A 22,340-nucleotide genomic window follows, 5' to 3' on the forward strand; every position below is an offset into this window, starting at 1 on the left:
CGAGCAAACCTGCCGGTTCCAAGTGGAAAAAGCACTGTAATTTAGAAATTGATAAGAGCTATTGATCAGAGGTAAGTAAATGAGTAATCCATTTGGATATGGGGATTGTAAATATAAATTACACTTGTTTTAGAGCTATATTATCTTATTATGATCGCTGGAGACATGTGAAACCAGTCATATGGCAGCAAACTGAAGCATATCAACATATCAACTTTCACACAGTGAAGTTTATAAAATGATGGCCTTATAACTTGCAGGAATTAAATATAGAGACCCAAGCTTTAGTATAGGCTTTTATAGCCAATGCGCAAATGACAGTATAGCACCCAACCTACCGAATTGATTTATGATTCTAGTTTTAATTCTTTGCCCGCACTTTTCTACGTTTTGTTTTACAATTTGTATCATGTTAAATATTAGCCACAATTGGGAGCCAACATCCGTAATACACACAACATTTCTAACTGTCAATTTCCTACCTTTTGCATCATTCCATTCCGTTGACCTTTCTTTCCTCTGTCACGTCCATGTAGTTGTTCCTGAGGGTCGCTAGCATTAGTGGATCATGTTAGGCTAACACTGTGCCATAATTTGGGACATTTTAATCATTATGGAACTCAGGCCACTCGTAGCAGGTTAAACCTGGAGCCTGGTGCACGGTCTACCACGACTGGACCATTGTCATACAGTTCCATGATTAGTGATGATAGGGTAGATTTATAGGACTATTGTTCAACCCCTATTGTACACTTCTTTTTTTTTTTTTTTTTTTTTACACCTTCCAATATTTCATGGATTGAACTTAAACTTTCACGATGAATCAAACCACTGTATTTTTTATCCATCAATGAAAAAGTGCATTCAGAAAGTATTCAGACTCCTGGACTTTTTCCACATTTTGTTACAGCCTTATTCGAAAATGGATTAAATAAAGAATTTCAAATCAAATCAAATCAAATTTATTTATATAGCCCTTCGTACATCAGCTGATATTCTCAAAGTGCTGTACAGAAACCCAGCCTAAAACCCCAAACAGCAAGCAAAGCATGTGAAAGAAGCACGGTGGCTAGGAAAAACTCCCCCAGATTTCCCTGATCAATCTTTTATTTAATTTATTTATCTTTATTTAAGTAGGCAAGTCAGTTAAGAACAAATTCTTATGTTCAATGACGGCCTAGGAACAGTGGGTTGACTGCCTTGTTCAGGGGCAGAACTACATATTTTTACCTTGTCAGCTCGGGGCTTCGATCTTGCAACCTTTCGGTTACTAGTCCAACGCTCTAACCACTAGGGTACCTGCCACCCCAACGAAGGAACCTAAATCTACACACAATACCCCAAAATGACATAGCGAAAATAGGTTTTTAGAAATTTTTGCAAATGTAAAAAAAAAACAACTTATTTACATAAGTATTCAGACTCTTTGCTATGAACTCAGGTGCATCCTCTTTCCATTGATCATCCTTGAGATGTTTCTACAACTTGATTGTAGTCCACCTGTGGTAAATGCAATTGATTGGACATGATTTGGAAAGGCATAAACACCTGTCTATATAAGGGCCCACAGTTGACAGAGCATGTCAGAGAAAAAACCAAGCCATGAGGTCGAAGGAATTGTCCGTAGAGCTCTGAGACAGGATTGTGTCGAGGCACAGATCTGGGGATGGCTACCAAAAAAATTCTGCAGCATTGATGGTCCCCAAGAACAGTGGCCTCCATCATTCTTAAATGGAAGATGTTTGGAACCACCAAGTCTCTTCCTAGAGCTGGCTGCCCGGCCAAACTGAGCAATCGGGGGAGAAGGGCCTTGGTCAGGGAGGTGACCAAGAACCTGATGGTCACTCGGACAGAGCTCCAGAGATCCTCTGTGGAGATGGAAGAACCTTCCAGAAGGACAACCATCTCTGCAGCACTCCACCAATCAGGCCTTTATGTTAGAGTGGCCAGATGGATGCCACTTCTCAGCAAAATTAGTTTTCCATAAGGCACCTAAAGGACTCTCAGATTGAGAAACAAGGTTCTCTGGTCTGATGAAACCAAGATTGAACTCTTTGGCCTGAATGGCAAGCGTCACGCCTGGAGGAAACCTGGCACCATCCCTATGGTGAAGCATGGTGGTGGCAGCATCATGCTGTGGGGATATTTTTCAGTGGCAGGGACTGGGAGACTAGTCAGGATCGAGGGAAAGATGAACGGACCAAAGTAAAGAGAGCCTTTATGAAAACCTGCTCCAGAGCGCTCAGGACCTCAGACTGGGGTGAAGTTTCCCCTTCCAACAGGACAACAACCCTAATCACACAGCCAAAAACAATGCAAGAGTGGCTTCGGGACAAGTCTCTGAATGACCTTGAGTGGCCCAGCCAGAGCCCGGACTTCTGGAGAGGCCTGAAAATAGCTGTGCCTCAACACTCCCCATCCAGAGCTTGAGACGATCTACAGAGAACAAATGGGAGAAACTCCCCAAATACATATGTGCCAAGCTTGTAGCGTCATACTCAAGAAAAGTTGAGGCTCTAATCGCTGCCAAAGGAGCTTCAACAAAGTACTAAGTACTGAAAGGTCTGAATACTTATGTAAATGTGATATTTCATTTTTTTTTATTTTAGCAATTTAGCAAAAATGTCTAAAAACCTGTTTTTGCTTTGTCATTATGGGGGTATTGTGTGTAGATTCTTTTATCCATTTTAGAATAAGGCTGTAATGTAACAAAATTTGGAAAAAGTCAAGGGGTCTGAATACTTTCTGAATGCACTGTATTTAGTGTGTAAAGGCTTTCCAAACCCTGTACTTTTTTATAATTCATACATACTTTCTTAACTCAAAATGTGCCTAAATAAACTAGTTGGTCCTGAAATGGACACGAATATGCATATCTTAAGATGGGTTTCATTTATTGATCCTTATATTCTGAACCCATTCTAGTGAGTGTCGTCAAAATTAAAGGTACACCGTATTTAAAGGTGTATGTATTCAGCACCGCATTTAAATATAAATGTATTCAGCGCGCGCAAGTGAACCACGACTGCAAAGCCCGTTACGCACCTGCATAAGGTAAGTCTGAATACCAACTACTGAGAAGTGCATAAGAAAGGCACTTAAAAAAAACATACAACAGGTATCAAAACGTCAAAGTTAAATTGGGAGAAAAAAAATCCATAGGAGTCAAATGTAAAAAAATAAAAATAAAAAAACAGGTGGCAAATTTGTAAAATCATTTTGGTTTTCATTATTGATTCACTAACTAAACTTCAACAATTCAACAACTATTATACTTTGGAAAACCAGCTAATCAATTCATAGCACTAGATTTTAAATGTTGCACCTGTTCTTTGTTACTTAAGAAAAATGAAAGAGTATGAAAAGGGAGAACCCATTTATCCGCGGTGGTGAATAACATATTTCCATATAATGGTTTATGTTCGTTTTGGCTTTGGTCTGGACATGTGGAAACATGAAAATAACTGCCTCTTGGTCAATCTGAAATTACAGCGCTTTAAAAGAATAGCTTTATGTCTCTGAACAGCATCACAGTTGCTAGTCTGTGTGTGTGTGTATTTGCGTGCATGTGTGTCCCTGGGCAGACAGCGTGCTAGCGGGAGTAACCATCCTCATCCTCCCCTCTTTTTGAGTCTACCTGGTGTGGTCCTGTACCCACTGGCAGAGCCTATGGCAGTAAGCGGGGGGGCTGACGGTGGAGAAGGCCTGCCCTGGGTGCCGCAGTCTCTTCCACCAATGCTCCAGCCTCTTCTTGAAGCTGTAGACAGTGAAGATGTCGATGATGCCCACAAAGTAGCGATGCTCCGGTCCGTCAATGACATGCAGCGGGTTTCTGAAGTTGGGCAGCAGCCGGCGGTTCTGGGCCTGGAAGTCTCGCAGTTCCATCGAATCCGTGACCATTCCCACCGGCTGCTCAGTACAGGGTCTCCCGGAAGGGGCACTGCCCAGGTCACTTCCTACCCGTGACTCAGTAACGCTGCAACTTCCTGTCCCGGCGTCCATCTCTGATATCAACAGGGCGGAATCTTCCTCTGGGACCGCCCCCGGAACAGTGGGCATGCCCGCATGGGTGGGACTTGAGCATGTGATCACTGACCTGAGAGGTTAAAGCGGAGAGGGGGTACCCAGAGTTATTAGAGCCAACATGGCCACCTGAAAGGTTAAAAAGGAGAGGGTAACAGATATAGAAATAGGGCACACTTATCTTTGCCATGAACACTTTTGTGATAGCATGGGCAGTGCCAGGGAGGGCTATCTCTATTAAAAATAGGCAGTTCCATTTTCTTCCACTCAATGGCGCTGCCCATGTTAAAACTGGCTTTGTGGCAAGTAAAGCCTCTATCCATCTCTATGAAGGGTAACAAAGTTATTAGAGCCAGCATGTCTACCTAAGAGGTTAAAGAGGGGAGGGTAAGAGCCAAGAGTGAGGCAGCATGGCCAACCTAAAAAATACCAAAGTTGACTGATTTTAGAGTAGACAAATACTAGATAGTTGCTCGTGGTGGTTATGCATGTTATTGTATAGCCAAGAAGTATATTTGTGGTAACTACATGCCTGGAAGTCATTGGTTTTGTCCTGAAGAAAGACCAGGACCTGGGGAAAATATTGATCTTGACATTACACCACTTTTGAGGCCTGAATATGTCACTAAAACAGAAAAAAAGAATCTAAGACAGAAAAAATAATACAAAAAGTGGATAAAAAAAGAGAGAAATCCCACCCACTTTTTAGTGCGCATGATAAGGGTGGCGAAGGACAGGCACTGGTGGCGTTCATCCTGGTGCAGGGGCTGATGAGCCACCAGGAGGCTGTAGTCCAGCACATTGAGTCTCTGCAGGAACGACGTGTCAATCTCCACCTGCCGAAGCAGCCATGGACGATGCTGGTCTATCAACACAAGCACATATATTGCAAAACTGGTTAGGACTCTATAACTGTATGTACCACTTACTACCCTGTTACAGTGTCATTACCAGTGCCGCCCGTCATTTTGAGCCCCACCTTTTTTGGGTGGGGTGGGGGGGGTGCCTGTTTTGCATGTTATTTTGGCATTAATACGTGTTACATATCAGTTTGCAAACAATGTAAAAAAATATATATAATAATCATTGAGTCAATAAAACAGCATTTTGGGGTGGCAGGTAGCCTAGTGGTTAGAGTGTTGGGCCAGTAACTGAAAGGTTGCTGGATCAAATCCCCAAGCTGACAAGGTAAAAATCTGTCGTTCTGCCCCTGAACAAGGCAGTTAACCCACTGTTCCCAGGTAGGCCGTCATTGTAAATAAGATTTTTTTCTTAATGACTTGCCTAGTTAAAAAGCTTACATTTAAAAAACATATATATATTTGGTCAACATACACTCTTATCAAGGGTGACTTTCAGTAAAATACAAACATGGTCTCTTTTTTGCTTTCTTGAATAAGGCAGCTCCAAAAAGCAGGTGTTTCAGCCTAGCTCAGTGCTTTCTGTGCTGGTGGGGCAGCCAGCGGAAAATACGGAGTGTAGGGTTGGGCAGCAGCTCTAGTTGCGCCATGATTGGCTCAGTGTTCTGTCACTCATTGGGACACTACGTCACCACCAAATCTAAGAGTAGAGCTCAAAAATTCAAGCCCCTTGGGTGCTGCCATAGAGTTACATTAGAAGTGCCCATCCAAGAAGGCTCAAGGTCATTGGCCACAGCTAAAATGACATCAAACATGTTATATCTACAGTAGCTTTGATTGGACTCATGTCAACATCATACTTTCAAAATGTTAGCTAGCAGTCATCATCAGGAATCAAGTCGACAATCTACTGGCAAATCCTTTTTAATCCCTGTCATATAAAGAGAAATAATGAAGAGAAATTATAGATAAAACATATTGGTGCTCATCAGCCATTGGACATAAACATTACGCAACAAGTTGGAAATCGCAAATTCAACAGTGAGTGGTTTGGAAGGAATCTGTGGCTAACTGCAAGCATTGCAAAGCAATCACTAGCCTGCTATTCAGTGGAGTGGGTGAGTGGTCCCAAGTCTGGGTTTAAGGGTCTCTTCCAACGCTGTCAATCCAACATAAATTCTGCCGCGCTCAAAACAACTGGAAACTCGGAATTGGGAAATCTGATTTCAGTGAGTTCAAGACAACTGGGAACTCGGGGAAAAAACAGGCTCCTACTGGGAAAATACATCCAACTCGGAATTGTAAATCGGGAATTCGGGCCTCATTCTAGAGCTACGACCGGAAGATCACTGACGTCATCATGATTCAAGCTTGTTTTTTTCTGATTTCCCAGTTGTCTTGAAAGCACCATAAATCCAGAGAATGACAGACTTTGATGACAATTTTCCCACACAAAAAACGCTGGGCCAACTTTCTGTTCAAGTGAGCACAGCACACAACAAAGTGAGTCCAAAAATGTATTGTATGCTCCTACATACTGTAGCTAAGAAAGTAATACTAAGTGTATGTTGTGTTGTAAGATGTTAGTAGCCAATGTGCATCACCCTAATAATTTGGTCCCTTTTCCGCTCTTAATTTTGCCTACTATTTCAGACTTGGTGGTGCACATGTAGCCTATAGTCTGTTTTAGAGAAATGTAAGCATTGAATATTGTAAGAGCTTTCATTGTCTGCTTATATGCCCCCTTTATTTATTCTACGGTTCTGACTTGGTGTAAATGGAGAATACTGTAAGAACGGCCCATGTTCTGAATTCTGTCGCTGTACATTTCAAGTGCTGAACAAATAGTTATATTGACTACGTCAGTGTCACGTCCTGGCCATAGAGAGCTCTTATTTTCTATGGTAGAGTAGGTCAGGGAGTGACTGGGGGATTTATCTAGTATATTTATTTCTATGTTGGGTTCTAGTTTCTTTTTTCTATGTTGGGGTTTTTGTATGATTCCCAATTAGAGGCAGCTGGTCATCGTTGTCTCTAATTGGGGATCATATTTAAGTAGTTGTTTTTCCCACTTGTGTTTGTGGGATATTATTTTGAGTTAGTGCATGTTGCACCTCTGTCATCACGGTTTATTGTTTTGTTTATAGTTTATTGTATGTCTTGCTGAGTTTCACATATTAATAAAGATGTGGAATGATACTCACGCTGCGCCTTGGACCTTCTCTACAAACGAATGTGACAGTCAGTCCTACCTCACTCATTAATGTCTTAATCGAAATTACGGATTGCCTCTTATCCGCTCGTCGTCCCCTTATGCCATAGTTTGTAGATCACAATTGTCAGTAGAATCCACATTTGTTTAACCAAGTCAGCCATATCTACTATGTTTTTTTTAAAAGGCAATAAATGTGGCTGAATTAACTGTTTCGCTGCCAGACAAGGCTCCGCTGATTGTCCGCCAGTTGTAGCAGTGGTAAGGTGTTGGGACTTTGCTATTGGGACAGCTTTATGTAGACCCTAAAGGTTTGTGGGCATTGTTTCTCACCGTTATAGTGCAATTAATGTATTGTTTAGTGTTGTGTAGTGTCTTTGCTGGCATGCAACCCCGCAAAGTTTTGGGGTTTGCCCCACCAAGATTTACATGCTAAAAATCACCAAATTGGCTTGCCTCAATTACTAAAACATAACTAAGGTATGTCCTTTCATTGTAATCAGTCCTCTGGTACATATCTCATGCTGTAACATACTATGACAGGATTCGTTACCCTTACCCAGAGTGATGTACTGGCCCTCGAAGTTCAAGTCCTTGAGGACAACAATAACCTGACTTCCCTCTTGGGCTGGGTCTGTCCACCGGCTCACCTCACAACCCTTGATGTCATACCTGCAACAACAGGCAACAAAGTCAGTTTAACAGTGCTGTTACCACAGTGCCTGTAATACATTTCACACACCAGACTGTTTTGTTTTACTCTGAAACAGGCTTACCTGGCATTGATTCGATCGTCAGGGTAAAAAACACTCTGCATTACAATAAAGTACTTCTGTGAAAAAGGTAAGACAAGGCATGAACAAACTAAGTTGTAGCTAATAAATAATGATAATAATAAACAATATGGCTATGAATAACAATCCATAATCAGTCAGTACCTTCCTCCTATGTGGAATTTTGATCCTGTGGACACCTTGAAAACAAATTTTTTTAAACTTCAGTCAACTACAAACATTTTCCATGGTCCAGCAGGCCAAATTTCACATATTTGTCCACTTTGCGGTGACAAAGACTAATGATAATTCTCATTAAGGTTAATGTCTGTGAGTTCTATTTCATGCTTGGAGGCATCCACCTTAATGTAGAAGTGTTTAGAAACATTTTATATTCTTATTTACAATAAAAGTTCATCCAAAATGACACACTACAAAATTTACCATTGATTTTGACTGAGCACCAAATAATCTGAAACACAACCAAAACAAACAGCAAATGTATTCAACAAGTTTGTAGAGTCACACGCTTGATGTTGTCATTGTGTGCTAGGACTATGGGACCAAATACTAAACTTTTGACTACTTTAATACACATACACTACCGGTCCAAAATTTTAGAACACCTACTCATTCAAGGGTTTTTCTTTATTTCCACTATTTTCTACATTGTAGAATAGTGAAGACATCAAAACTATGAAATAACACATGGAATCATGTAGTAACCAAAAAAGTATTAAACAAATCAAAATATATTTTATATTTGAGATTCTTCAAATAGCCACCCTTTGCACACTCTTGGCATTCTCTCAAGCTTACTTCATCTGGAATGCTTTTCCAACAGTCCAGAAGGAGTTCCCACATATGCTGAGCACTTGTTGGCTGCTTTTCCTTCACTCTGCAGTCCGACTCATCCCAAACATCTCAATTTGGTTGAGGCCGGGGGATTTTGGAGGCCAGGTCATCTGACGCAGCACTCCATCACTCTCCTTCTTGGTCAAATAGCCTTACACTGCCTGGAGGTGTGTTGGGTCATTGTCCTGTTGAAAAACAAATGATCGTCCCACTAAGCCCAAACCAGATGGGATGGCGTATCACTGCAGAATGCTGTGATAGCCATGCTGGTTACGTGTGCCTTGAATTCTAAATAAATCACAGACAGTGTCACCAGCAAAGCACCCCCACACCATCACACCTCCTCCTCCATGCTTTGCGGTGGGAAATACACATGCGGAGATCATCCGTTCACCCACAACGCGTCTCACAAAGACACGGCGGTTGGAACCAAAAATCTCCAATTTGGACTTCAGACCAAAGGACTAAATTCCACCGGTCTAACGTCCATTGCTCGTGTTTCTTGGTCCAAGCAAGTTTCTTATTATTGGTGTCCTTTAGTAGTGGTTTCTTTGCGGCAATTCGACCATGAAGACCTGATTCACACAGTCTCCTCTGAACAGTTGACGTTGAGATGTGTCTGTTACTGAACTCTGAAGCATTTATTTGGGCTGCAATTTCTGAGGCTGGTAACTCTAATGAACTTATCCTCTGCAGCAGAGGTAACTCTGGGTCTTCCATTCCTGTGGCGATCCTCATGAGAGTCAGTTTCATCATAGTGCTTGATGGTTTTTGCGACTGCACTTGAAACTTTCAAAGTTCTTGAAATGTTTCGTATTGACTGACATTCATGTCTTAAAGTAATGATGGACTGTCATTTCTCTTTGCTTATTTGAGCTGTTCTTGCCATAATATGGACTTTTACCAAATACGGCTATCTTCTGTATACCCCTCCTAACTTGTCACAACACAACTGGTTGGCTCAAACACATTAAGATGGAAATAAATTCCTCAAATTAACTTTTAACAAGGCACACCTGTTAATTGAAATGCATTCCAGCTGACTACCTCATTAAGCTGGTTGAGAGAATGCTAAGTGTGCAAAGCTGTTGTAATGAGTACGATGGGAGACAGAGAGCTGGTTTCAAGCACAAGGCGCAGCAGGTGTTTATTTGTAAAGGACCACAGGAGGAGGCGGAGCGGGTCCGGGCGGCGAGGCTCCGGGGGGCGGTGCGGGCAGGGGCAGGCAGAAGGTCATACACAGGAGGAGGCAGGTAGCTGGGTCCAGGGGCAGGCAGAAGGTCATACACAGGAGGTCCAAAGGGGTAACAGTACAGGCAGGGAAAAGGTTAGTCACGTAGTCCGGGAGATCAGGCAATAGGTAGATAACAGGAAATCCGATAGGCTAAAGTACAGGCATGGAATAGGCAAAAGGCGTCGTTAGTGAGGCAGGCAAAAACTATCATACACGGGGGGAGTAAATCACAGGAAAAACAGCGCTCTGAAAGATGTGTGTCACAAAACAAACAATACCTCACAGTGATGGGGTGCAAAGAACTGAACTAAATAGTGTGATAATGACATACAGGTGTGTGAACATGTGATTAGAATTCAGGTGATTGGGATCTGGAAAGTGAGCTGCGTTCAGGGGAGTTGGGGGAGTTGGAAGAGTTGGAAGCAGACGTGACAGCTGTCATCAAGGCAAAGGGTGGCTACTTTGAAGAATCTCAAACATAAAATAGAGTTTCATTTGTTTAACCTGTTATGGCTAGGGGGCAGTATTTTCACGGCCGGATAAAAAACGTACCCGATTTAATCTGATTATTACTCCTTCCCAGAAACTAGAATATGCAGATAATTATTAGCTTTGGATAGAAAACACTCCAAAGTTTCTAAAACTGTTAGAATGGTGTCTGTGAGTATAACAGAACTCATTTGGCAGGCCAAAACCTGAGAAGATTCTGTACAGGAAGTACCCTGTCTGACCATTTCTTGGCCTTCTTGATTATCTCTATCCAAAACAGGGGATCTCTGCTGTTACATGACATTTCCTACGGCTCCCATGGGCTCTCAGAAGGCGGCAAAAAGCTGAATCGTGGCTTTGCAGGGCCTGACTGAAAAACAGTAGCGCGTTTGGATAGTGGTCGGTCACAGTACTATGAGACTCAGGCTCGTGCACGAGTCTACTCCATGTTTTATCTTTGAACGAAAACCACCACTCCCGGTCGGAATATTATCGCTTTTTTACGAGAAAAATGGCATAAAAATGTATTTTAAACAGCGGTTGACATGCTTCGAAGTACGGTAATGGAATATTTAGAATTTTTTTGTCACGAAATGCGTCGTGCGCGTGACCCTTATTTACACTTCGGATAGTGTCTTGAACGCACGAACAAAACGCCGCTATTTGGATGTAACAATGGATTATTTTGAACCAAACCAACATTTGTTATTGAAGTAGCAGTCCTGGGAGTGCATTCTGATGAAGAACATCAAAGGTAATCAAACTTTTCTAATAGTAAATCGGAGTTTGGTCAGGGCTAAACTTGGTGGGTGTCAAAATAGCTAGCCGTGATGGCTGGGCTATCTACTCAGAATATTGCAAAATGTGCTTTCACCGAAAAGCTATTTTAAAATCGGACACCTCGATTGCACAAAGGAGTTCTGTATCTATAATTCTTAAAATAATTGTTATGTTTTTTGTGAACGTTTATCGTGAGTAATTTAGTAAATTCACCAGAAGTGTTCGGTGGGAATGCTAGTTCTGAACGTCACATGCTAATGTAAAAAGCTGGTTTTTGATATAAATATGAACTTGATTGAACAAAACATGCATGTATTGTATAACATAATGTCCTAGGAGTGTCATCTGATGAAGATCATCAAAGGTTAGTGCTGCATTTAGCTGTGGTTTTGTTTTTTGTGACATTATATGCTAGCTTGAAAAATGGGTGTCTGATTGTTTCTGGCTGGGTACTTTGCTGACATAATCTAATGTTTTGCTTTCGCTGTAAAGCCTTTTTGAAATCGGACAGTGTGGTTAGATAAAGGAGAGTCTTGTCTTTAAAATGCTGTAAAATAGTCATATGTTTGAAAAATTGAAGTTTTTGTATTTTTGAGGAATTTGTAATTTGCGCCACGCCGATCATTGGATATTGGAGCAGGTGTTCCGCTAGCGGAACGTCTAGATGTAAGAGGTTAACACTTTTTTGGTTACTACATGATTCCATATGTGTTAGTTCATAGTTTTGATGTCTTCACTATTATTCTACAATATAGAAAATAGTAAAAATAAAGAAAAACCCTTGAATGAGTAGGTGTTTCTAAACTTTTGACCGGTAGTGTAAGTGAATTTGTCCCAATACGTTTGGTTCCCTAAAATGGGGGGACTATGTACAAAAAGTGCTGTAATTTATAAACGGTTCACCCGATATGGATGAAAATACACGCAAATTAAAGCTAACAGTCCGCACTTAAATCTCATAGTCTTGTAGCATTTCAAATTCAAAGTGCTGGAGTACAGAACCAAAACAACCAAAAATGCGTCCCAATACTGTTGGAGCTCACTGTATATGTATTTAGCAAAATATTACCAGAAATGGTAAAAATATGTAAAAAAAGCTTTTTTGTAGTTTTGTAGCCGTTTAAATTATATTATATTAAAACACATAGAAAATGTTCTAGAAGTATTCACCATATGATTAATATCTATTAATTTAAATTATATTAAATATCAAGAAATGTGATGTGAAACCTGCCCCCGTACATTGCACCCTATATGACATCCCATAGGAATGCCTTACATCCAGCAAAGAGATACAGGTAATCCATTTTCACAAAATGCCTTCATAATGAGTGTACCAAACTTTACATAAAGCTAGAAAATAAGTCTAAACAATGATGCCTAGCTATTGCTGATTTAACCATAGGCCATAGGGTACACATTTTCCAATATGGCCACCAACCAGCTCCATTGTTTTAACTTGGATTGGTCTGACATTGCCACACCTCTTTTAATAATAAGTAGAATATGCCTAATGACAATAAAAACATTTATTATAGTTATCAAGATAACACAACCAATTTAGCCAGGTTTGCAAAATATATCATCTTTGTAAAATATTAGTAAAATGTGCCAGAAACACTATTTATATGACTGTTTTTGGTCAGTATTTGAATCCCTAATTTCTATGTTTTATTTTCAAACAATAAAAAAGGTATCTATAATATTCCTAAAGGGATATTTTACTAGTTTGTAGTGATTATACTGATATGTAAAATTATGCTATAATTGTTAAATATAAAATATATGTCTTGAATCCTGTCATATACACTGCATTCCAACATAACATTCTAACAAATCGTCTGATGATGAGGGAATCAACCAGGGCTGGGGTCAATTTGAATTTAATTTGAATTTAAGGCAGTCAATTCAGGAAGTTATTTTAATTACAAATTAAAAATGTAAAAACTGACTCCTCAGTTTATAGAGAAGTCATTGAAAATAGATGCTGTTTTTTCAAATGTTCAATTGTTATTTAAGTTAACTTCCTGAATTGATTGCCTTCAATTTCAAATTGACCCCAGCCCTGGAATAAAACAAATGAAAAAAACTGTTGTCGTTTTTAGCAGACACTTATCCAGAGCGACTTAGAGGAGCAATTAGGGTTAATTGCCTTGCTCAAGGTCACATCGACAGATAGATAGCTGCTGCCTATGATTTTGCCATCATTAAATCGGATGGCAAAAATTTACCAAATCCCATTGGTTATAAATGAGATCCACCCAATAGCTAGCTACTCTAACTATCTTAGCTGGCATGCCTGCTGGCAAGATTGGTATACTTTAGAAAAGCAAGCAAAAACGAATGTACTGAATAAGACTCACACTCTTTAACCCAGATTTTAGCAGTGATGAAGAGAAGCATATTTAGTTTCTTTAAAAAATAACCACCAGTCAAGAGGATACATAAAGCTCAAGAGGCATGCTTAGATAAATAGACATCTTTTTACAAAGAATTAAGATTATGGCTCTACATTGCGGGAAAAAGTTGTTTCAGGTGTTTGAAAAATGCTAAATTCTCACCCCAGCCATTCTAACGTACTTGGTGCCCTCTTAGATTTTTGGGGTGCATGCCACCCCTGCCAAAAGTGAACACATTTTTCCACTGGCCAATGGACTATAAGATCAGAGTCCTGTGTCTTACCTAAGAACTTGACCAGCAGTGAATGAGGATACTTCTCTAGGTGCTCCATGTAGATTCTTAGGTTGGACAGGAGGAATTGCACCTCTCTCTTGTTCTGGGTCTTCAGAAAGAACCGCTTATCGTTCCTGGATGAGAAAGAGAAATGCAGTGATTAGCACAGATAGTGAGTTATAACACATACATAAACTCAGCAAAAAAAGAAATGTCCTCTCTCTGTCAACTGCGTTTATTTTCAGCAAACTTATCATGTGTAAATATTTGTATGAACATAAGATTCACCAACTGAGACATAAACTGAACAAGTTCCACAGACATGTGACTAACAGAAATGGAATAATGTGTCCCTGAACAAAGGGGAGGCAAAATCAAAAGTAACAGTCAGTATCTGGTGTGGCCACCAGCTGCATTAAGTACTGCAGTGCATCTCCTCCTCATGGACTGCACCAGATTTGCCAGTTCTTGCTGTGAGATGTTACCCCACTCTTCCACCAAGGCACCTGCAAGTTCCCGGACATTTCTGGGGGGAATGGCCCTAGCCCTCACCCTCCGATCCAACAGGTCCCAGACGTGCTCAATGGGATTGAGATCCGGGTTCTTCGCTGGCCATGGCAGAACACACACATTCCTGTCTTGCAGGAAATCACGCACAGAACGAGCAGTATGGCTGGTGGCATTGTCCTTGGTGAGACAAAACCACGACTTGTCAGTGAAGACCACTTTTTGCCAGTCCTGTCTGGTCCAGCGACGGTGGGTTTGTGCCCATAGGCGACGTTGTTGCCGGTGATGTCTGGTGAGGACCTGCCTTACAACATTGCCAACAAGCCCTCAGTTCAGCCTCTCTCAGCCTATTGCAGACAGTCTGAACACTGATGGAGGGATTGTGCGTTCCTGGTGTAACTCGGGCAGTTGTTGTTGCCATCCTTTACCTGTCCCTCAGGTGTGATGTCCGGATGTACCGATCCGGTGCAGGTGTTGTTACACATGGTCTGCCACTGAGAGGACGATCTGCTGTCCGTCCTGTCTCCCTGTAGCGCTGTCTTAGGTGTCTCACAGTACGGACATGGCAATTGCCCTGGCCACATCTGCAGTCCTCATGTCTCACAGTACGGACATGGCAATTGCCCTGGCCACATCTGCAGTCCTCATGCCTCCTTGCAGCATGCCTAAGGCACGTTCACGTAGATGAGCAGGGACCCTGGGCATCTTTCTTTTGGTGTTTTTCAGAGTCAGTAGAATGGCGTCTTTGGTGTCCTAAGTTTTCATAACTGTGACCTTAATTTCCTACTATCTGTAAGCTGTTAGTGTCTTAACGACCGTTCCACGGATGCATGTTCCTTAATTTGTTATGGTTCATTGAACAAGCAGTGTTGAAACCCTTTACAATGAAGATATGTGAAATTATTAGGATTTTTATGAGTTATCTTTGAAAGACAGGGTCCTGAAAATGGGGCGTAATTTTTTTGGGTGTGTGTGTGTGTGTGTGTGTGTGTGTGTGTGTGTGTGTGTGTGTGTGTGTGTGTGTGTGTGTGTGTGTGTGTGTGTGTGTGTGTGTGTGTGTGTGTGTGTGTGTGTGTGTGTGTGTGTGTGTGTGTGTGTGTGTGTGTGTGTGTGTGTGTGTGTGTGTGTGTGTGTGTGTGTGTGTGTGTGTGTGTGTGTGTGTGTGTGTGTGTGTGTGTGTGTGTGTGTGTGTGTGTGTGTGTGTGTGTGTGTGTGTGTGTGTGTGTGTGTGTGTGTGTGTGTGTGTGTGTGTGTGTGTGTGTGTGTGTGTGTGTGTGTGTGTGTGTGTGTGTGTGTGTGTGTGTGTGTGTGTGTGTGTGTGTGTGTGTGTGTGTGTGTGTGTGTGTGTGTGTGTGTGTGTGTGTGTGTGTGTGTGTGTGTGTGTGTGTGTGTGTGTGTGTGTGTGTGTGTGTGTGTGTGTGTGTGTGTGTGTGTGTGTGTGTGTGTGTGTGTGTGTGTGTGTGTGTGTGTGTGTGTGTGTGTGTGTGTGTGTGTGTGTGTGTGTGTGTGTGTGTGTGTGTGTGTGTGTGTGTGTGTGTGTGTGTGTGTGTGTGTGTGTGTGTGTGTGTGTGTGTGTGTGTGTGTGTGTGTGTGTGTGTGTGTGTGTGTGTGTGTGTGTGTGTGTGTGTGTGTGTGTGTGTGTGTGTGTGTGTGTGTGTGTGTGTGTGTGTGTGTGTGTGTGTGTGTGTGTGTGTGTGTGTGTGTGTGTGTGTGTGTGTGTGTGTGTGTGTGTGTGTGTGTGTGTGTGTGTGTGTGTGTGTGTGTGTGTGTGTGTGTGTGTGTGTGTGTGTGTGTGTGAGCATATACTTTGGCCAGATAAGAGTAACAAAGTAGCTTTCTATATTTGCACTATATTTGTGAGAGATATACTCTAACAGTAAAGGGAAAGAAAGAGAGGAGTAGAATATGCTTACGCACGTGAGAAAGAAGTCGGCCTTGCTTTTGGAGTTGCTGATGAACTGCAGGTAGGAACCGTCGTTGGAGAGAGAGTGCTGATACTCCTTTTCTGTCATCCCCAAGGAGCGACGCAAGCTGGCAAACACTGGCCCTGCAAACGTCTCCATTCTGAAGTCCTTCAGAGAGAGGGGGAGAGAAAGAGAGAGTTAAAATCATATTGGTATCAGCAAACAGTAGTAGATACATTGAAGTAGGTAAGAAACAACAAAGGTCCAACAATTAATACTTGAAGAACTCCACAAGATATTTTAGCCATATTAAATACCTGCTGTTTGCACAGACAAAATTGTTGTTCAATATTTTGTTTATCAATAGATTATTGTGTTTCTATGTCTGTCCTGACTTAGTATAGGCTCTGTGATTAAATAGGCTTATGATGTTGCGCTGCTATCGCACAGCCTACGAATATGGTCAAATATCTTACAATTTACTGTGTTGCCAGAATGTTTAAAAAAATAAATGTAATTTATGCTGTATTTGACAAAGGAATGTGGTGGTTCCAAACTTCTTCCATTTAAGAATGATGGAGGCCACTGTGTTCTTGGGGACCTTCAATGCTGTTTTGGTACCCTTTCCCAGATATGTGCCTTGACAGAATCCTGTCTCGGAGCTCTACGGACAATAACTTCGACCTCATGGCTGGTTTTTGCTCTGACATGCACTGTCAACTGTGGGACCTTATATAGACAGGTGTTTATGCCTTTTCAAATAATGTCCAATCAATTGAATTTGGACTCAAATCAACTTGTAGAAACATCTCAAAGATGGATTTCAATAGATTTCAATGGAAAAAGAATGTACCTGATCTCAATTTCGAGTCTCATAGTAAAGGGTCTGAATACTTATGTAAATAAGGTATTTATATTTTTCATCTTAATAAATGTGCAAACATTTCTAAAAACCTGTTTTCACTTTGTCATTATGTGGTATTCTGTGTAGATTGCTGAGGATTCTTCTTTTATTTAATCAATTTTAGAATAAGGCTGTAACATTACAAAATGTGGAAAAAGTCAAGGGAATGCACCGTACTTCAAAAGTAAGAGATCAACTGTCTTGATGTTCACCTGTTAAATTCATCTGTAGGTTATAAACTGTGCTGCCTATGGGATCACATACAGCAAAACTGGAAATAGGCCTAGATATTCTATATCTACATAGGCCCAATTAAATGAGAGATGCGCATGGTCATTTGTGGTAGGCTACTTCAGCAATATGAACCCATCACGGCCAGAAAACATGAGGAATTTATTCTGTAATGGTTATGAAAATAAAATAAGTAGGAAATAGATTCCTATGTCTAATTATTTTAGATTCCAAAAATAAAACACTTGATTTTTGCTCTTCTCACTAACGGCAAATGAATGCATCTTATTATGAATTTGTTTATGAATAAGCGTGTCATATCCCCCATTTGCACAAAATATTTAGGCCGACTTGCAATACAATACTTCAACCAAAAGAAGATGTGCGTGCGCATGGTCTGAAGTTTGCATGGAGTCAAGTTCAGTTTTTATAAAAGCCAACTTTTGAGGTAACTGGCGCACACGCATTTTGTGGTATATTTTGTAGTACGCATGGTTTATAAATGAGGCCTCATGTCACTATAAGGAAAAAAACTTGTTTGTTCACATCTTTTTGAAGACTGAAATTGTGAGATATGAATTTCCCGATTTGTACCTTTGGTGTTGCAACTGTATTACATTTTTTTTAAATCAACATACCTCATGTATTTGAGTGACCTCCAATCTGTAGTCATCTTCCGACAATTCATCCTATGATAAAAGAAGAAAAGGAATAATTACTACTTGTAAAATATACTAACTATGCAGTTATCTTTTGAGAAGGATTTGGGGAGAGTAAAGCAAGACACAATTCCAAGGGGTCTTACAATCACTGTGAATCAGATTCACTGAGCATACAAACATTAGAAACACCTTCCTAATATTGAGTTGCACCCCCTTTTGCCTTCAGAACAGACTCAATTTGTTGGGGCATGGACTCAACAAGGGGTCGAAAGCAGTCAACGGGGATGGCGGCCTGTGTTAACTTCAATGCTTCCCACAGTTGTGTTAAGTTGTCTGGATGTCCTTTGGGTGGTGGACCATTATTGATTCACATGGGAAACTGTTAAGTGCGAAAAACACAAAAGACCATTAACAGCAAAGACAGTCCACCAACAACAAAAAATTACAGATCCCTTTTCTGTTGAACTCAACATTTCAGGAAATCTAAACATGGCACCCCAGCCCAAAGTATGCTAACATGCTACAAGAGGTGGATCAACAAGAAGTGTGTATGTGTGTGTGTAAGGGAATATGTGAGTCAGAGACAACCATGTATCACACCGCTGAGTCAGCAGGCTCAGTTTCAATGGATGTGTGTGTGTGTGTGTGTGTGTGTGTGTGTGTGTGTGTGTGTGTGTGTGTGTGTGTGTGTGTGTGTGTGTGTGTGTGTGTGTGTGTGTGTGTGTGTGTGTGTGTGTAGTGAGTGAGTGAGTGAGTGAGTGAGTGAGTGAGTGAGTGAGTGAGTGAGTGAGTGAGTGAGTGAGTGAGTGAGTGAGTGAGTGAGTGAGTGAGTGAGTGAGTGAGAATAACTCCCTTGTGACCTCTTATTCACCACCATAGGATCCGGCAGAGTAACCAAATGCCGATGGACAAAATAATGGTTGCTGCAAATTAGATCATGAATACACCTACATCAAATCAAATTTCCTTGGAATATAAAATTAAGTGTTCATGTAATTTTCCATAATCCAAACCACTACGTCCCACTTGGCTCTAATATAAGCCTGTGTTCTGTATCCCTTCTCCTCTGTAGGGACAACAATGGGGTTGGTCAGACAACCCCATATTGCCTAGGGAACATTGGGGAACATCTAGCACTGCAGGCAGAAGGCAAAACAAAGAGCAAGCCACTAATAGCCACCTCCCATAGCTCAGCCAAATACTCCGTTGCAAACTGGAAACTTACCCCCTTTCCCTTTGCCCTTGATGCGGATGACTTTTACGGTCTGAGGCCACCAGATAGGACTAAGTAATATGGTAACGCCTCAACGCTTTCTCAGATCCACAAGGGCAAGTTATTAAGGGCAGATAGAAGGGAGCAGGTTTTCCATTTGGAATCCAAAGACTCCTCAATGATGTAAAGTCTAAATGGGGCATATGTCTTTAACAAAATGATTGTTTCAGAGATCTTTTGACATTGTAGCTAGTAGGCTAACCAGTGGAAAACAAATGATGACAATAACAGGTTAGAATCCAGCCTTAGCCTGGGCCATGTTCATTAGGGCATGCAACAGAAAACGGTGCAAAACGTTTTGCAAAAGAAAACGAAAACAAGCGTTTCATATTGGACAAGTTCAGTAGTCCCTTCCTGTTTCAGTCAGTTTTCTTCTGTTTGGTGCCTAATAAACATGACCCTATGCTCTTCTGTCAGGGGCCTTTAGCCTTGAGTAATTACAGGTGGATGAAACATGACTCTCTCTGATGAGCTCCTTTTGTTCATGCTTCAGCCCCACTCTTGAACTTCTCATGGCCCTCTTGGGGAACACAATGGGTGATGCAAATTAAGGAGGAATTGAGAGGCATCAGCCACCACGGTAAATGAAACCAGTTTGCAACCAATCATTTTAAACGCTGGCAATGGCACAAAGTAGATGTATGCATTTTTGTTTGTTTGGTCCATTCAGTTAGCTTTAGACCACTATGTGATTGCACAAGCTGAAGATACTGCTCAATTCAAACTACTTATCCCTTGTAAAAAATCCTGCTCTATGAGGTGTTTGAACCGCGTGTACCCCTGTGCAAGTTTGTACAGTACCTGTTATTTCCATAGGGCATTAAACACAGAGGGATGAACCAAAAACAAGCAAAGGGGGTGTGAAGGATGACAGTCTCTTGTTATACCTTTGTTTTGAGTGTTTTATCCCCTACTTAAAAAAACAGGTGTGAACTTTTGCTTAGTAAAATGCAACGCATATTGACTTGCACCACATTTAATGACCTGTGGGTGCTCACCGGTGGTGGGTTGTCGATGGTGTTCTGCACGGCTGCAGAGAGGCCTTCCTTCATCATAGAGGTGAGGCTGTAGAACTCGTGCTGCTGGTCGATCTCAAACAGGCCGAGAAGCTTCCACTGCTGCCTCAGGCCCCCCCACATCTTCCTCTTCACCGTACCAGTCCTCTGCGTGCCCCCCGCTGGACCCGCAGACATCTCCATCTGGGGTGGGGATGACACACACACACACAAATGAGTACTCAAGATCCAGCACTTGCAACCATCTCTGCAAAATGCCACATCAATAATAAGGCTTTTTGCCATAACAAAGCACATACAACTACACCGGTAAGACCATGTAGGTCAGACTTCCTATCGATTAACATGCGTGGTAACTCGTTGCTGGGAAAACCAGAGGTTGACAATATCAGTCGTGTCTTACCTAGACAGACCTGAGCTGCCTGAGGCATGCAGAAAGTGACCACGGCCACAAAGGTCCAATGGCTCTATAGACCTAAGAGATTGGAAAGTTTTTATTGGCCTGATATTGATTGACAGTGGAACCAAACCAGCGACATCCATTTGACACCAGCAGCCTTTCCTAGGTTCGGAACAAGCGGCTGGGAGATAACTAAGGACTATATAGGCTAGTCTCTCACGCTCTCCTTCTCCCACATATGACCCACCAGTGATCATGGATAAACCCATAGAAATCCTATTAAATTACATTAGTTCATTAATTAGTATTCCGATTCCTAATTCTATGGATCAACCAGCTGTGTCATTGACAAGAAGCAGGAGAGGAACAAGTATTTTCAAGTCCCTAGGGCCTAGATGTTGCTGTTACTCTCAATGCACCACTACAAGCCCTTCATTATCTATTCAAGGGGCTGTAACTAAGGAGGTCCTTGTTGTGGAGCATATATATTAGTAACAGTTTCAATAGTAGTTTTATGTTAAATCATGATGAATCAAGGATAAACCATTGATGAAACATAGGGAAGAAAATAGGTTGTTTTTATCAACATATCAGAATCTTTGAATGAGGACTCCAATTTGAGAATCTGCACTGCTCCATACTGACCAACTAACCAGTGGAACCGACTTGACACCACACCCGCAGCATAATAAAGTAGGGCCTCTTTTGCCATATATAGGGTATACAATAAAATATAGGCTATCCATAAAAGGTTATTGCATGCGCATAACGGTAATATTGCCACCAACAATTCTGAAAACAATGTTGGGCAGATGGTTTGAATATGATCCTACGCCTGCTGACTAAATTACACTTTTCACACACAAATCGGATACATGTCGCCTATCCGGTGCCCTATCATTTTCATTGCGCCCATGGAATATACATTCTGACCGTAAGTTTACAACGCGTAAAATAACTACAGCAAGCTACACCCATTTGGTCGAAACATATTCTAATAAAACAAGCAATATCCAAATAATATTTGCGCCAACATTAGTAGGCTAATATAGACCATAATACGAAGATACTTGCCTCAGTTTGGCTCATCGATGAGGCTAAGTCTGTCCCTCCTGTGTCTGCTCTATAGTTCCCGAGATCAGCGCATTCCTCCGATTGACATTGCAATCCGTTCTTTCAATAAATGCGTGCAAGCGGTAATGTAGTGACACTGACACTGCGCGAAACCCCCAACATGCTGCACCAGAAATCTCATCGTTTCACAAAGCATTACCGCATGTTTGTAGCTGAAAACACTAGGGCGCACAGTGGATATTCAAAACCAATATACAGTAGACCATGAGGAATTCTTTGATATGATCAATGATGACCTGGATACACAATTCAAATTGACTATTTGAATCAATGCATATTGATTATGGACCATATTCTAAACATTCTATACCAGAATTATTAATATAAACATTTATTTCGTGACCATAAATAACTCTTAGCCTATATACCTTCCACATTTTTAGACCTTGTTTTTCTCAAGACTTTAGAAA

The 22,340-nt window shown here is 41.3% G+C and overlaps 1 protein-coding gene across 1 annotated transcript; it reads right to left on the reverse strand.

Moving 5' to 3' along the window:
* Nucleotides 1–753: 753 nt before the first annotated feature.
* LOC106562840 (phosphatidylinositol 4-phosphate 5-kinase-like protein 1) lies at nt 754–20,749 on the reverse strand. The gene is made up of 9 exons (XM_045689814.2): nt 20,379–20,749; nt 18,084–18,134; nt 16,324–16,478; nt 13,909–14,033; nt 8,034–8,068; nt 7,872–7,927; nt 7,655–7,767; nt 4,726–4,888; nt 754–4,096 (listed from the first exon to the last, which is right to left on the reverse strand). Exons 1-9 carry the CDS (start codon nt 20,691–20,693, stop codon nt 3,634–3,636), a joined length of 1,476 nt encoding a protein of 491 aa, XP_045545770.2. The 5' UTR covers nt 20,694–20,749; the 3' UTR covers nt 754–3,633.
* Nucleotides 20,750–22,340: the final 1,591 nt, after the last annotated feature.

Source organism: Salmo salar, chromosome 11 (genome assembly GCF_965601325.2).
Source record: "Salmo salar chromosome 11, fSalSal1, whole genome shotgun sequence".
In the NCBI taxonomy this organism is placed as follows: domain Eukaryota; kingdom Metazoa; phylum Chordata; class Actinopteri; order Salmoniformes; family Salmonidae; genus Salmo; species Salmo salar.

Coding starts and splice junctions, on each gene's coding strand:
- LOC106562840 (XM_045689814.2), bottom strand. CDS start 20,693: ATGTGCTTTGTTATGGCAAAAAGCCTTATTATTGATGTGGCATTTTGC. Junction 7,768..7,871: donor GACGATCGAATCAATGCCAG/GTAAGCCTGTTT, acceptor CTGTTGTTGCAG/GTATGACATCAAGGGTTGTG. Junction 4,097..4,725: donor CTTATCATGCGCACTAAAAA/GTGGGTGGGATT, acceptor TTAACCTCTCAG/GTCAGTGATCACATGCTCAA.